The sequence below is a fragment of the Chaetodon trifascialis genome, chromosome 1 (genome assembly GCF_039877785.1).
Source record: "Chaetodon trifascialis isolate fChaTrf1 chromosome 1, fChaTrf1.hap1, whole genome shotgun sequence".
Lineage (NCBI taxonomy): Eukaryota > Metazoa > Chordata > Actinopteri > Chaetodontiformes > Chaetodontidae > Chaetodon > Chaetodon trifascialis.
In genome coordinates, this window is record NC_092056.1 from 22,619,399 (window position 1) to 22,636,718 (window position 17,320).

Consider the following 17,320-nt stretch of genomic DNA (forward strand, 5'->3'; position numbering starts at 1 on the left):
GCATTTTTTTGTCATTACAGATGTTCTCCCGTTAAGTGTGACAAGCTTTATCATAGACTGCCTTTCCCTGTGGCTAAGTGTAGCTTATGTAAAAAGAAGTGATTTTTTTTCCCTCTCAAGAGCATTTCATGCTTAATTTTTGTTCAATCCTCCTCATTCATTCATTCAAAAATGCCAATGAACTTAATGAGGCTGTCTGTCAGTTATCGTTTGAGGTTAACTGAGATCTGGTTCAGTGAAACTGATGCTACAACAGCTATTTGCAGATAAAATGCAGCTACATGTAAAGTTAGATTCAAACAGGAACACCAAATGCATTTAGGTATAGAAGTAAGTTTTAGGAGAGGAAATGTGGGAACTGTGTACAGGCAGTCCAAAATGAAACAGGGTGTTGTGCTATTGATATTTAATGTAACTTGAGCCGGAATTCTCAGCATATTGTGAGTCAGTACTTCTGAGCAGGACCCCTGATAACCAAATCTTCAGAGAGAAAATGGGAGCACACACACGCACGCACGCACGCACGCACGCACGCACGCACGCACGCACGCACGCACATAAATGCATTATTCAAAAGGGAAACTGCTTTTTCATGCAAAAGCAGATAAATTTCAATCATTTAATCAGCCCAAATCACATTTACGGTGCACACAAAGTTGGCTGGTGCCCTCGTGGAAGTGTAGCCTGGGAGCACCCACTGTTCTTCTGCTGTTCCCATTCAGTCAGTGTGGTGCAGAATAAAGGGAGGCACTGTTAACTGCTGTCTGCCACGTGTACCTGACATGACAGATGATCTGCTTGCGTGCTATGCCATCAGTCTCCCAGCATGGTAGCCAGCAGATCGGCATCTCTACAAGGGTAAAGTAAACAAGTGCACACATGTATAGGTGCACAAATACATACACTACCTGTGTATGCCAGACTATATGTACTCCATTCTGGTTTCCCCTGTCCCCCTCAATTTACATATAGGCCACTCTGAAAGGTAAGTGTGTGTCCATCTTGGACTGTTGGTCGCGGCTCTCACAATCCCTTTCAGGTAGCCTGGCTGGCAGGGTGAGCAGAATGAGAGAGGCTTATCATGTAGTCAGATGCACTCTGAGGGTGACAACATGTTCCTGCTGTCCCTGGTCACCCCACCGGAGAGCAGAGTGGGCTGTGGCTCTGTCCCCACAGACAGCAAAATGTCAGGGCTCCCTTCATCAGTGCATTACGCGCTCAGCACCACAACAAGTTAGGTGTGAGCTATTCTGCCGCTTCTTTTTCCGCAGCGTTTCCAGTGTTTCTCTGCTTTGCTGGGCCTCAGTTCTAAAAGTGTGTACCGCCGCGTTAGCCTTTACTGTTACTTCAGCTCAGTTCAGTTTTTTTTTTTATTTTGGTTCACCTTCACGCAGTCTACCATTTACTTCGTTGTCATGCAGGCAGCTCTGACATTCCCCAGTGATCATGTAATCGTATGAACACACACGCAAGCTTTGGCCATGTTTTTTATGTGTTCAGAGTCTTATATGTTTTTATCATATTTTTTATCTTATGTATTTTGTTTCCTGCAAAGCCCTTGCGCTGTCACATGTCAAAAAAAAAGAAAGGATAAATCCTCATATTTGTTTCATGTGAGATGTTTTTCTCTCACCAAACACCTGGGAACATCACCTTCATTTCATCACTGCTAGGTTGCTGAATTTCTCTTTTTCGTTTTATTTCTAGACAGGTGGTATACCACCACACTGTGTAAGCCTGTGATTTGGGATGCAGACAGAGATATGGGATTGTTTAATGCCTTTGAAATGTCCGACTAACATCCCGCTCTTTCCCAACTGTATTTATAGAACAATGTTCTTCTATGTCAGGGTCCCAGTGCATAATAAAACACAGTAAATGGATCCCTGCTATGTTTAGGTGGCCTGACCTCCATTAGGAGCCAACCGCAAGAGTGAAAAGGAGAAATCATGAGCATTTACTCTGCACATGCATGCACGCACACACGCACGAACACGTGCATGTAAAACCACAGTCTGCACAGCACTACACAGGGAATCCTACACAGCTCCTTGAAATTCTGCATACTGAGATATGTTCTTTTCCCATAATATTGCAGTGGGTCAATGGGTGTCGTCAAACTCTATCTAAATAATGATCATAAGATGTCTTCCACTTTTTCGATTTATTAGAAAAAAATCCAATCGTACCGTGATCTAGTGTGTTTTTCTCTTTTTTGTCTTGGAACATTTCCTTTCACATTTAAAAAGCGCCATTTTCACAATGAGCATACAGCAGCTGCTGTTAATCTTACCAGTCCCCACACTCCTGTGACAAGTGAGGCTTACTCAAACAAGTGGCAGCAGTAGCTGTGTTCTGCCAAAGTGACGTCCAGAGGTCTTAAACAGCATTCTGCCTTGTTATTCTTTCTGCAGAGATGCTGAGGAGATCTCCTCTTTCACTACTTTTCTATTTTTTCACTTTCTGTCATTCATACAGTGTCATCTAACTGCTGGCTGATGTTTTTCTGTAAGGTTTGATTTTAAACATCTTTGTCAAACTCACTTCAATGCCTTGACTTGTTGTTTTTTTATGGTGCTGAAAGATACCCAGTTGTTGAACTCAGAGTGCATTTCTTTTTATTAGCCAGGCTAGCTGCATGGCTGTAGGGATGTCAATATCGGTTTGTCTGCATCAAGTCAAAGTCTATTTGTCTCAACGTTTTGGTTTATGATCACAGTACCTGCAAAATTAATGACATTCGTGTCAGCCTTAACTGTACCTGGTGTATAGTCCTAATTAGCAAATGTCACCATGCTAAAGTAAAATGATGAACATGGTAAACTTGCCTGCTTGTGTACACAGCCCGACCATGGAATATCATTGTTTTATGAACATCATTTTGAATGTTTGCTGTCTGCTATAAGTCATGCTGTATGTATTTTAAATTACCATTAACCACAATATTCATTAATTTATGTGGGAATGTGGTGTTAACTTACAGTTGCATTGCCACCCACTGACAATGTGACTTTAGTTTCACATTCCTATAGACTGATTTTCACCAACTAAATGAAAACCGACGTCAGTGTAGACAAATGAAAACAGACATTTTTAAATGCTATGGTATGCTTCAGGAAATGTCTATTTGTCATAGTATTTTGTATTTTGTAGTAACCAACCTGCAGGAATAGAAAAACATTGACATTGTCCTTTAAATGTGAAAAGGAGTATTACTCTATGTGTGTGGATACAAAGAGCTAAACAAAGGCAAGGATTTGCAGTTATTACAGTCACTTAAAGATGCAAATAATCTTGTTTATTTGCTGCCAGACCCTGTGAAGTGCAGGGAGCACACGTATACAAATGCACAGGCTATCAAGCATTTGTAATGTTAGAGAACATGGCAACATGAAGAACAAATGTCATTACCTATGTTTGCATTTCTTCCTTTGGAGTTTTTCTTGTCCTCTTGGGCTTTCAGTCTTAACATGAGCAAACACAATAGTGGCAAGGTCTGTCTAAATAAAACTGCACTTGACAACAAGCTGGAACAGTAGATACCCTTTTACTTTGAAGAATTCCAATTACTGTCACTATTCCTTAGTGTGTGTGTGTGTGTGTGTGTGTGTGCGCTGTATATTGATGTATGCATGTGTAAGTGTGATATGCTCTTGTAAACTCTAAGTGTCAAGTGTCTGCTACTGAATAGCTGCTACATACATAGTTTTGCCGTATTTTGCAGTAATTATTTATTGAAAGTGACGTGACCTCTTGTCTCCAAAGGCAACCATGACAAAGAGTAACAAGGAGAGGACAGCGCTGGCCATAACTGATGTCCCATGTTTTGTCTCCTATATGCATCAGTACTGGAGTTTAGTTATGCTGACAGAACCAAAAAAAAAAAAATAGAAGACTGCTAGCAAAAAAGAAATAAATATTAGCTGTGAGCAACTCTGCACCATTTAAAGGACAAAACTCACAATTTCTTTTACGGCAACGTGGAACCCCAGTGACTGTGGTGGCATCAATGGGGCTTCATCACAAGCAAGGGAAAAGGCCATTTTAGATCTAATTAATGCTCAATGAAATGGTAAAAAAACAAAACAGGACGAACAGGAAAATGTTAAAGGGAAAAAAATGGAAGACACCCGATGTGTGCCACGTAGGTCTTTGCTCTGTGAGGCAGAAAGTATCTACCAAAATGTAAATGTTGACTCAACTTGACTCAGAGCAAAGGTCTTTATTTACTCAGTTATTTACTTCAGCACACTGTGAATCAAGCATGAAATCTATAGACGTCAGCTGCAACAAGGAAAGTGAAAGAGCAGTAATTATTTTCTGTAGTCTACCCAGCTTGCAGTAACATGCGTCTCCTCTCTGCTTATGCATGTAGTATTTTTTCTTCCTGATTTGTTATGGCCCCACTCTTGAAATTGGTTTTGCACAGATGCAGATTTTTGTGGCCCAGTTAAAGGTGAGTGGGTAAATCATCCAAGCTCACTGGGCCAGAGCACAATGCTGAACTCCGTCATGGTGCAATCTATAGAGTATCCAGGATATATCGCCCTCAACACAAAAGAGCCAACCTGGATTCAATTACCAAGGCAGCAGAGAGTGCAATTTATATCCAAACTCTCAGGCCTGGAAGATGGACGAGGTCACAGTACAGTTTGTAATTAACAGTTAACCCTCATTGACCTTTGAGTTGTGATTTACAGTCCAAACCCAAATAGCTCTCATGTCAAGCTGCCTTCCAGCATGGTGGGCAGGTTGCATACATATATATATAGTTTATTACACTATCATTACGCCCTGTGTGTGTAAGCCTGCTTCCACCACACATCCACAACACCCAGAGGCACCTGAGGTTAAAAGAGGCTTGTGATGAGACACCGTGTGAGTTACATCAGTGATTGCTCATACAGAGAAACAACACATCAGTCCGTAAATGTGTGGCCAGATAGATGATTCATGTTTATATTTGTCTGCAGTATTTGCCAAGCAGTGTATATGTGGGTCAGTGGAGGCCATTTTCAAAAAAAATCACTGTCAACAAAGAGATACGATTGATATTTATTGATCCCCATCAAGGAAAATATACTGGAAAGCAATAAATACACACCTAAAGACTTGAGGAACATTAAAACGACTTGGGAATATTGAGTTCAATTAATTTTGTGTACATGTTGTCATAACCAGCAAACACAAAGAATTAATTTAACATATATATGAGATCAGTCTGCAATTTATATGACAGTATAAATTATTGAAGACATCACAAGTGAACCTATAAGCAACATTATTACCTCTGATCGGCCTTGATCCACAGCAGACATTGAACTTGTCACTGTAGGAAAAGCACAGGTGGTACTAAACAATGGCTCAGTTCTACTCAGGTGTCTAAGTAAGCATGACAGACGACAGCGTAACAGTGAGCCAGCGTGCACAACTCCAGCACCCGATGCTGAAGTGGCGAACGGGAATTCAGCCGTCATTCATTTTGATATTACACTTTTGCTAATGAGACGTGTCTGTGTCTTCTAGGAAAAAGGCCCTAACTATAGATGTTTCACATAAAACTCACAATGATACATTTCTCTATTAATATTAAGAAATTAATTTATTTCTTTTTGTGTGACAAACCCAAGAGTGTGAATTACAGAGAATAGAGGATATATCTGTTTGTGTTTATCTCTATTTGTTGGATGACCATGATAGACAGAGTGTGCATGCTTTAGAGAAGGTCCTTGTTTAGTTTCTGGTGCATTTTATTTTAAAAACCTTGAAAAAATGGCAGCTTTGACAAAGAAGAATAATGTTACCCTCTAAACATCCCATCTCTGTCTTTCTCCATTTCTCTCTCCAACAAGGTTTTACTGGGATTTGACCATGCTGCTGCTGATGGTGGGCAACCTCATCATCATCCCCGTGGGCATCACGTTCTTCAAGGACGAGCACACGCCCCCCTGGATCGTGTTCAACGTGGTGTCCGACACCTTCTTCCTCATGGACCTGGTCCTCAACTTCAGGACAGGCATCGTCAAGGAGGACAACACAGAGATCATCCTGGATCCGCAGCAGATCAAGATCAAGTACTTGCGGAGTTGGTTTGTGGTGGACTTCATCTCCTCCATCCCTGTGGACTACATCTTCCTCATCGTGGAGACACGCATTGACTCAGATTTCTACAAGACGGCGCGCGCCTTGCGGATTGTCCGCTTCACAAAGATCCTAAGCTTGCTGCGACTCCTGCGCCTCTCTAGACTCATTCGCTACATCCACCAATGGGAAGAGGTAGGAAAGTGCACCTTTATGTGTTTACTGTATGTGTATATTTGTGCTGAATGTTGCCCACTTTCCTGTATGATGTGTACGGTGCATGCTATTTCGGCTTGTCCTTGGCAAACTGGATTCCCTGGATGTCGACAAAACGGATTCACACAGAGAGAAAAAGACAGAGATGAGGAGACGGGGAAAATACCAAGGAAATCTCAGTGATTGACAGTCATACAAGCATCCCATTTGATGATGCTAGTCAAACACAGGGCTTTACTTCCTAAATCCAATTATAATCTAAATGATATTTCCATGCTGGGGAGCTACTGCAAGTATGTTGGCAGATCTCTGTACCTTCCCCTTTCCCCTGAGGAGGAAATATAGATAGATGCTGCTTCTGATTACATCCACCCTTGAAATGAGCGAAGAGGCTCTTTTGCTGTACCCCAGTCACCAATAAGTTGATGAAGCAGGGATGTTGATTAGCAGTTTCTCTCTGTGTATCCATCTAGCTAGCAGTGGGACCGCAGAGCCCAGAGAGGCAGTGCTGCAATACGGGCATGATTATAATTGCGGCAATAATTAGAAAAGTTTCCATTGCTCTCACTGGATGGATCTTGTTGTTTAGTCTCAGAGGTAAAAGGTGCAAAGTGAAGCATCAGAGTCTCAGCGTGGAGTCAACAAGAAGGCACTCCACTAGAGGGTAATATGGGACAGCCAGGGCTGCTCTAGTGAGTCAGGCATAAGAAAAGAGAGAGCACTGGATAATTTAATGAATGCGATCGTAGGACTTCCTCTAATAAACTGATGTTTGTCGTTTCACATATCTTCCCTGAGCCGCAAACTGAGCCGCCGATGAGCTTGTATTTCTGTGAGGTGCTGGCAGTGCAGAGTGGAGGCTTTAGTTCAGGGTGTAGTGTCTGCAGGCCCAGATGGATTTCACACTTCATGTCTATACATCTCATAGCACACTGGAATATGACTGGTTCCCACAGCATTGAACTCTAAGTGTGTTTATTACCCAGTAATGACTTTTGTGTTCAAATTACTTCAGTTTCTTTTCCTATCCAGCCTCAGTTTTGATAGTTATAGTATTTAATGGGACCTTATGCATGATTACTATAGAAAAAAAAACATTGAAAAGGTTTCACTGTTTAACTATACATAGAAACTGTAAAGGCACGTAGAGTAGACCTGGTCCATGGCAGTGAGGAAAATGCATTAATTATGTTTTGCTGCAGCTTCCTCCCAAAGAGCTTCATTCGGTTTCAGTGTTACTGAGGGAAGATGCTGTTTACTCTTCATAAAAACAATCACAGTCAACAAAATAAAATAATAATTCCAGTGTGAATCTCCGGTTATGTTTCTCTCTTTGTGGCGCCACTGATTGAAGTCCTTTAATTTTATCCATGAAATGCACACAAGTACACATCACTTTTGTTCTTATGGACAAATACAAGCAAACTTTAGAATGATGAAAAGAATAAGGAACGTTTTCAGAAATGAGGTCCTTGGCGCAGCTGTGTTGTGCTTTGAATTAGACTATTTTAGAAAATGCACAGTGGACTGCTCAAGGTCACACAAACAGCACATGGTAATTTTCTTTTACAGTGAACTTTTGCCTTTATTTCATATTCACATGCTAAAAACACTGTATTGATTCATTATTTAGCCTCTTTCAGTTAGTTGTGAGTGTGTTCACACGATGTATATGGACAGTTGAAAAGGTTGAATAGCAAGCTGATTGCCAGTCATGCATCCCCAGACCTGCCCGTGGGTATTCTGAAAAGTTCCTGGTTTTTCAAATATTCAGCTGGCACTCTGGGTAGAACAGTGTATATAAGTGTGGTGACATTAATCATGCAGGGCCTCTGTGATGCCATTTCAATGAGAGGAAAAGTTCAAATGAATCACTGGGGGAGACTCCCTTTGCCACCCTGTGCCTCCATGAATGCCTGCTGCTGTACTTCTGAGCCCAAAATGAAGGCAGGGATACATCCAGTTGAGGCCAGCCTTCATTTGAATAGAGTGGACACGCTGACAGTGAGCTGTCACAGTCTGTGCAATAAGGCGACAAAGGAAGGAGAGGAGCGAAGAGGACATGATGGGAGGAAATGAAAGGAAGGGAAAGAAAGACAGAGAGTAGCATCACCTGCTGAACGAGCTCATCATGTCTAAAAACCACCAAAACAATACAACAAATAAAGGGGACAATACACTCTGAGAGCCAGCTGCCATTTCCATGTTTTATGCCTGTGTGTGCGTATGTGAGGTTTGCTGATGAATGCTAGCTAGGCAGACAAAGCGAAAGGCCAGCTTTGCCTCAGCGCCAAAGTACTCCAAATGCAACCTCACAGAAATGTCATCTGTCACTGCAGAATAACTTGTCGCAGAGATCTCACCACCTGACTGACTTTTTGACTTTTCCTATTGACAGCTACACTTCAGACGTGTGTGCATCTCATCGCCCTTTGAATGTTTTGGGAGCTCTTCACACTGACCTTGCTTTGGTCTGTTCACCTGCGTATTGTGCTTATGAGAGGATTTGAAGCGACACAGTAGTTACTGTGGTGGCACTTTCATACATTTATGCTAAGCTCACCTACAATTAATATCTTGCACAGCGAAAAATAAAACAGCTATAAAAAAGTTATTATGCCCTCTGGTTTTCACAGCACATTTGCGCAGGATCCTTGTGATCCATGACACAGCGCAATTTTTAGCCTCTGTAACACCACTGAATGCCACTGAGCATCGCTTGCCACTCTAAATATGGCGCCCAGATGAGGTGCACACCTCTGACACCACAGAAGCTGCAGACCTGTGATGTCCTGATGTCCTCCGAAAGGCGAAGCTGATTTATTTTACCCCTATTTCACAAGTATCTGCGAGCTATAAATACCCCTGCACGAATTCATTTGGTTTGTTATTGTTTGAGTTTCATTTCCTCCCCAGTAAGAAGTCACACAGAGGACACTTCTTCCGGGAAGCGTTGAATACAGCTCAGTGAACTGTGCTGCATGGTTTAATGCCTCGTAGAGTGATACTGTTGGGAACAAATTTTAAAATTAGAATCTTTTCTCATGTGCTCGCTGCAGTGAATAAAGCTTTTTAGGAATTCAGGACAAGACAAAGGAGTGTAACACGTGCTACTGAAGAGATGGAGAAGCAATATGTTACAGCTGAACATTTCAAGACCATGTCTGTTCTGAAGTTGTCAAAAATAGATTCACACAATAGGACACAGAGACCATGCAGAAACCTTTGTCAAAAAGTAAAATGACACCCATGTGATCTTCACATTTATGTATGTATGTATGTGCGGCGCGTGTTCCTGCGTGAGTATGTGGATGCTCTGGCTGGCTTTGTTGACATGAACTGTAATTGCATGTCCTTAGTAGAGCATACTGTGCTACAGCGGTAGCCTGAAGCTCAGACATGTTTTCACATAACCACAAATTGCTGAAGTGTCCTTGAGCGTGATGCTTGACCCCCAAACTGCTCCGGTGGGGATTCACAAAAGACAACAGAAGGGATTGTGGGTCAAAGCAGCATCAAACATACAACAGCTCAGTGTTATGGTTTTTTGAGTATTGCTGCAGTAGTAATAAATAACTTACTCCACTGTGTGTTGCTTCACAGATTCAGATTATTCATTCCAAATATAATCAACAAATAAATTATCATGTGATAATATACATTAAATTATCCAGCAGTATTTAAAATAATTAGCATTAGCTCCACCTTTACCAGCTCCAAATTGATCTGTACATTAATGCATAAATAATTATTCAATGATATGTTATATTCTCAAATGAGCCTAATGAGTACTTTTACTTTTGGTACTTCAAGTATATTTTGACGCTAAAAGTTTTGTACTTTTAAAGAAGTAAAAGTTTTAATGTAAGTATTTTAGTTTTAGCAGAATATTTCTGCCCTGTGGTACTGATACTTTTACTTATGCTCGGATCAGACAACACAGTATTTTTAATGGCCACCGTGTGTAACGCTCACAGTGCCATAACGCCTTGCTCGGGTGACTGGCATGACTTGTCCCCAACCAATCACTGCACGTCTTACTTCACGATTATGCACGAGGTCAGATGTTATCGGGGAGGCGGGTGAAGCAACTGTCAGTCATGGCGACAGAAGTGTTGTGTGTGATGCTCGTGGTCAAAGAAGAGAGCGAACAAACAGCTGTGGATGCTCTCCTGGGTCACGCATGAAGAGGACAGTATGGACAACCAACTTTACTTCCCTTGTGTTGTCCCAGATGATAGCAGCAACCTCAGCATCCCCCCTCCTCCTCCCCTTTGCCATGTTTGTGACCTGACTGTGCTGTGAAGAGGGCGTGTGATCGGTCAACGTTAAGGAACACGTCGTGGGAGATGTCACGCGCAGCGTGTCAAGACAAAAACGTCTGACATGCGAGACTTTTCACCAGGGTGTCGTGGGATGTCACAGATGCTGCACAGCAAGTTTAGCACGTCAGACTACACTGCTATAAAAGCCTGATTCCTGTCATTCATAATCTCAAACACGAGAACTATTTTCTCTATTCTATCTTATTTCCCTTTTTGTATAGTAATGCACTGATCATAAACTAGGACTGAAAAAAGAATATATGTGTTTTACACACTCTTCCTGGCTCCCTTTGAAGTTTGGGATGTAATATTCACTGTCCTAACAGTAAAAGGCCTGTTTGTGTCAAGTCTGTTGAAGCAGTGTGTCTTCACAGTAACATCCTCACAGTTTGGGAAGGGAAAAAGACACAGTCCACAAAATGCTCTTATGACATTTCAGCAAGCAAAGTGATGTCTGAAACTGTAATCATATCATCTTCACCTCCTCAAACACCACCGCTATCCCTCTGCATAACTAAAGCGATGCCCCGATCCCCCACCAGCTCGCAAATCTCCCTCTTCCACGTCCTTTTTACCACAGCTGTCATAAATTAGCTCTGATTGCTTCCATTTCCTCTCCAAACACTCCAGATTTAAGGGTGTTTTTTCACAACTGCCATGTTGACAGAATGTTGTTTACAAACAAGGAGGTTTTGGTGGTGGCGGCTACGTGCCAGTGGTAACACTGTGGAGCACGATGACGTTCAGCACGGTGTGCAGATATCCATCACACACACACGCACGGAGCACACTGCCGTTACGGCGTCTCCCCTGTCTCCCTCGTCAGCTTCCTCTTGTCACTTTTCATCTAGATAAAAATAAGACTGTGGCCGGATATTCTCCTCATTGGAGTTGTCTCCTGTTGACGAACCAGTGACTTGGATGAAATTAGTCATCCTGTTAAATCAGATTCAAGGCAGTGCGCTAATGACTAAGCTCAGAGGGCTTCCTTCCATCGTGCCTGATGCCTGCAACATAACTGTCTCCACTGGCCGACCCAGTAAACATTGCTTATAGCATGAATGGAGATGAATGTATAAGACAAGAGCTGAGGCCTTAACTACAGGGAGGGCAGTGTAGGGGATGTTTTCTGGTAAGGTGAGTGGTCAAAAGACTATCCCACACCACCTGTGTTTAGTTATTACGAGGCGGCAGAATGCCTATCTCTATTAATACTGGCACCTTGGATCGTTAAGATTTATGACTCTACTCACCGACGTGGCTGTGTGGGAGAGACAAAACAAAATGCTCTGTTAGAAGTTAGTCATGTGGCTGCCCCGTGGGCCCAGAGAGGGAGCGAGGCGCCTTCCACCCAGTGAATCTATACAAAAATATTTAGATAAAGTTACCAGCACCAGTCACTGACCCATTACCTAGGCCAAGGAATGGTCTTTCAGAGATAAGAAAATCTGGAAGAATAGATTTAATGGGCTATTATTGAGTGCACAATGAGGCTTGCCGGTGACAGTGACAGGTCCTCAATGCTCTGAATAAGCCTCGTGTGATATCAATACCCACGGTGGATTTGCTTAAAAAACTATTACACAGAAATTTGTAATCCTGCACAAACCCAATGGCACATCTTGGTAGGGAGCAAAGTGAGAGTGGTTTTTGTGATCCGAGCCCTGCAGGCCTGTTCAGACAGATGATGGAAGGGTGTTCCCAGCGGTCCACTCCCAGGCCTACTTCTCATTCTCCACGTGTGCTTTGTCCACCATGACAGCATGCATGAGCGTGACATTTTGGTCTAAGGCATTTATAGTGAGAAATCTAACCCCTGCCCCCATCAGTGTGGATGATTTCATTGATAAACCTCATTACTCATCACAGGGAAATCATGTCTTGCCCAAACACAGGAGGATGCAGCATGTGGCTCACTAAATCTAGCAAACATAAAAGATGCAGTACAAAATTAGCTCTATTTATAGAAAAAAGACAATGACATAAATAATAATGAAAAATGTTTCTTTGTATTTAGAAATGGTCGAGTTGAAATGTATGAAGCTGAGAGTCAGCAACAGTTGTTAAAATCGATCTTTTTATGTTGCCTCTGTGTTGTAAACTGATCAATCAGATTCAGCTCATACTGTCACAGTTAGATTTTAAACCATATCTTTGTAGTACAAACTGACAATGACTGAAAACAGTGAGCTCCACTATGTACGAGTGGTGAATCCTCAAAACCAGAAAGATGATTATCACTAAATGACAGTGTTATTTATTATTTAATGCAATAATACATTATTTAATTTGGGAGCTGTCCAGTTGATGATTTTTGCCCTCTGTGTTGCTAATTATTAAATAAGTGTTGCAGAAATGGAGCTTTTACAATTAAATGTAATTATTACATGAATTATGCAAAACCAATTAAAGTAAATCAAGCAACTTTTTTTTTTAATGAAGAACATCACTTCAAGAGCCAATGGCCAAGATCTGAGGTAAACGGGACACGTGCTGAGGTTCAGTCAGCAAAATGGCGTCATAAAAACAGTAAGAGTGAAGAATTTTGTTTTCTCTTATGTGTCGAGACGCCGTCGTGCCAAACATTCATCATCATTAGCGGCGCGAGCAGCAAACACCAGATGCCTGGGTATATTGCTGCGTCGACTGTGTCTGGGCAGCTACCATCAGCACCATGGGACATACGTGTCTATTCTCTCACCTGGATCACGCTCTTCTCACTCCATCTGTTTGAGATGACTCGGCAGCTGCCTTCATCCACTCTGTGCCTGTCTGGGCCTGATCGCTGGCTCACAGGATGCAGATTAGGTGATGAGTTTCTCACGTAACACTGCTTATGACCGCTGCCATGTTTTTTATTTCTTTATTTACTGGTTTTATTTGTCTGAGAAACACTGTGAAAATCTTTGATTTCTCTGTTGCATTGGTAAAAGTCACTTTGTGTTAAAATGTGCCGCAGATGCATTTATTTGTAAAGCATTACTCGACTGGTGTTCGTAGAACTGTAGTTTAAGTTGAAAGCAGTGGTAGTCAGCAGGGAAATAGATTTTAGTAATCCAGCACGTTCTCAGCCCAGGTTGTCAAATACTGATGCTGGTTTGTCACGCCTCCTGGCTTCTCATACAGATGGCAAAGTGTCTGTGTGCGACGTGCAAAGTCTTCCTGCCAGAAAACCTTTCAAACACGTCGTTAACGTGCAACTGTCACTGCTGTGAAACGCTCACAGTTTGCTTATGTTTTAGAACATGCTGATTTGAGAAAAGCCACTCTAAAACATGGTTACAGTTATGAAACTGTTCGGTTAGGTTCAGGAAAAGATTGTTGACTTTTGGTGTCACGCCCTGGTCTCCTGGGTGAAGGTCTACACTGACCTCCTACCTCTAAGGACTTTTTTCTCTTTATACTGTGTCACCTTGAGTGTCTAATATTGCCGTGGATGGGTTGACAGTGGAGTTGAAAGCCTGGTGCGTCTCATACAAGGGTGCACCTGTATGAGATGCTGAGGGCAGTGACCAAACATCTGTATTTAACAACCTGGGAATGAGAGAGGCCTCAGTAATCATAGTATTTTCAATTGTAATTTAGTGACAGTAGTAGTTTTATGTGTTGCTTCATTTGATTTTTTAGTTTGCCTTGTAACAGTCAGTGTGGTTAAAGTGGCTTTCCCACACAGTTACTGTGTACAGTCTTAAACTGCTTACAACCATATAATTGCTGTTTCATTAGTCGCATTTATGAAACCGCTACATGGATTTCTGTAGGTCACATGATTTGACCCATGTTTTTCATAAAAAAAAAAAAAAAAGCCTTGCAGACATCAGCATGGCCCCTCATATGGAGAGGCCTAATGAGGGTAGTGAGAGTAACAACCAGCTCCCCATAAGAACCGTGCCCTCATCAATCAAAGCTCTCTTGTTTATGCTGATGCTAATACTGCCAGGCTCACTCTGTGTCCCTATCAATTAAAAGAAAGTGGTCAGCAATCCATCATCCTGCATGTAACAAGCCATGCTGCGTGTTGTGTTGTGCCGTGTGTGCAAACGGTGCGTGTATTCACATTCGTGTGTTTGTGGTAAATACTCTATGTGTGCATGTTTATGGCGCAGCATGTTTCTTTGTTAAACATGCACAGACGCTCAACTGTGTGTGGCTGTTTTGTCATTTACAAGAGACGACAGAACTGAAAGGAGAGGGAGAGGAGATGCAGGGACCTCGTTCGTTTGCCTCACTATAATGTTCCTTTAATAATGATCCGACCTTCTAACAGAACCAATCTTGGAAACAATTTTTCGTAGCTGGAAAGTCTGTTCCTGCCTGGCATGGCTGTATTTGAATTGATTGCAGCTGTGAAGAGAGATAGGGGAATCACCTTCCTCCAGTGACAGTAGAGTTTGGGTTACAAACTGGAGATTTGCATGGCATTACCCGTGACAGTTCTCACAGGCTTTATTCTCCACACAGTGGTTAAGTGCCAGAGGTCTTTTGAGGGCACATCTACAGTAGGAACGTTGCAGGAGTTATTGTTAAACAGTAATGAGTCATTCCGGCTGTGCCACGAGATATTGAAAGGAATTTATCCTGCTTCAGAAATATACCGACACTGTAGAGAGTTTGATAGTATTCACTATATTGACAGGCTCAAGGACAACCCACACAATGTGCATGACACACTGGAGACAGTAGATCATGCACCATAAGAAGATTTCCAAAATGAGCCAGTGCTGTGCACTGTTTTGGAAGATGGAGGTAACACCTACAACCTCAAAAGCAATACTGGTGCTTAAGGGGTACTCCACCAAATTTGTATGGTATTTCCATTAAGGTGGGGGACTCACAGCACGCATGTTTAAAAAAGAATAGTCAAAATCGATGCAGCAGAGGAGGAGACATCCTGACTTATACATACTCAGAAAATGAGAGATCCCATATGCCCATGATGCAACTCAATAGTCTCTAATTAAACCCCCTCTGCCTGGTAAATACCCGCGTCTATCAAACTCAGAGCCTCTGAGTTCCTCCAGAGCTACAGAAGATATAATACAGATGTTTTTACATGACAAGTAAGCTCATTCTGATGTGTGAAATCAGAGCAATCTGAAAATAAAACAAATGTGGAAAAAACACATTACAGTCCAGTATCATAAATCAATCAACAAAATACACAACTTTGTCCCGCAGAGCAAATGTAATATTGGAACAGTAATAATGTCAAATCTCAAATAACTATTTAATCTATTTAAAAATCAGCATTTCAAATGTAAACAATGCACTGTGTGTTTGCAAGCTGTGTACCTTTGTCAATATTTAATGTCCCAGGAATTGCTGTAAGTCACATTTTACTTAAAAATGTGTTTCTAGATTTAAAAGCAAAGCTTCCCTTTCCTGACGGGAAATACGATTTCACAAATGAAAAATATATCAAGCTCAGTGTGGGAGATGGAAAGGGGTACTTCATGATTTATTCATTCGCCACAGAGTGAATTTAACACTCTAATGTTATGGAATGCCATTATGGCTCCAGCAGGAAATTTGACATCACACATCGCTGCATATTAGATGACATAACTTACTTATCACTGCATTTAAAGAAAATACTGGCTGCTAAAAAAGGATAAACAAACTACCCCAAAACAACAAACAATAACTCACATTTGACGTGCAGCTGTGAGCAAACGTAGAAAATTAGGGGATGCTGTGCGATGAGCGAGAAAAGGTGCGGTGCAGCTGGGCGGATGATTCAGCTAAGGTGTTGTGAAAGTGCCTAAGGCTAAACATTTTGAACAAGAGCCCAAAGAAAAAGGGGATGGGACAGAGTGGGAGAGGGACACACTGAGTTTCAGTGTGTAACGTGTGTGTAGACAGACAGAGTGCGTGAGCGGGGATGTCTCCATCCACCCTGAGAGAGAGCGCCTGGCTCCTCTCCTCGTCCAGGCACTTTTTCCTGGGTGTACCTCTGGCTTCATGCTAGCCTGCTGATGGAGCTAAATTGATGTGATTTGATGGTGCAGCAGCACCCACACCATCCCAAACACCGCACCGGTCCCTGCCAGCCCTCCCTCTTAACACGCACACAGATACACGCTCGCACTTGTATGCGTTCAGACAGAAACAGAAAAATAAGTCCAGTGCTTTAGGAACTAGGACTAAGAGGAAACTTTGGCTGACAAATACGTCCTCATCATCACCTACAACAAAGTAAAGATGGAGTGTCCCCTCTCATTTGCAAGCTCTTAAAAGGCACCGAGTGGATTTTAATAAGGAGTGGAGTGGTTAGCAGTGCACACCGTGGTCTTCGATGGGATTAAGAGGCTTTGAATAGTTGAGGCCATTAAAACCTACACCAGCCCTGGAGTCCTGGAGTGCCTCATGAGCATATTTATCATTAGGATTAACAAACCAAGCCTGTGAACACTCTCACCCCAGGAGCGCAGCCAGGGGCGGACTGGGACAAGAAATCAGCCCTGGCATTTTGGACCAGACTAGCCGACCACATTTGATAACGCGCACCTTTTCGGTCCTTTCGGTCTCTTGAATGTGTGTACCAACTGTGCAACTCTTTAAAACCACATACCTTAAACCATGCAATGAGTTAACGGGAATCAGTGAGAGTGGACACATTAAATACTTCCAAAAAGTGTAATTTATTAACACTACAAAAAAAGTATGCTCCACCACTCCATCACAGTAATGGATCTTTA

At 42.2% G+C, this 17,320-nt stretch overlaps 1 protein-coding gene across 1 annotated transcript in view; it reads left to right on the plus strand.

Moving 5' to 3' along the window:
• hcn4 (hyperpolarization activated cyclic nucleotide-gated potassium channel 4) overlaps positions 1-17,320 on the plus strand; it is a 64,558-nt gene that overhangs the window by 12,123 nt on the left and 35,115 nt on the right. Inside the window, exon 2 of the mRNA XM_070969426.1 lies at positions 5,853-6,276. Coding sequence (XP_070825527.1) covers positions 5,853-6,276 — 424 coding nt within the window. The remainder of the gene's footprint in view (positions 1-5,852; positions 6,277-17,320) is intronic.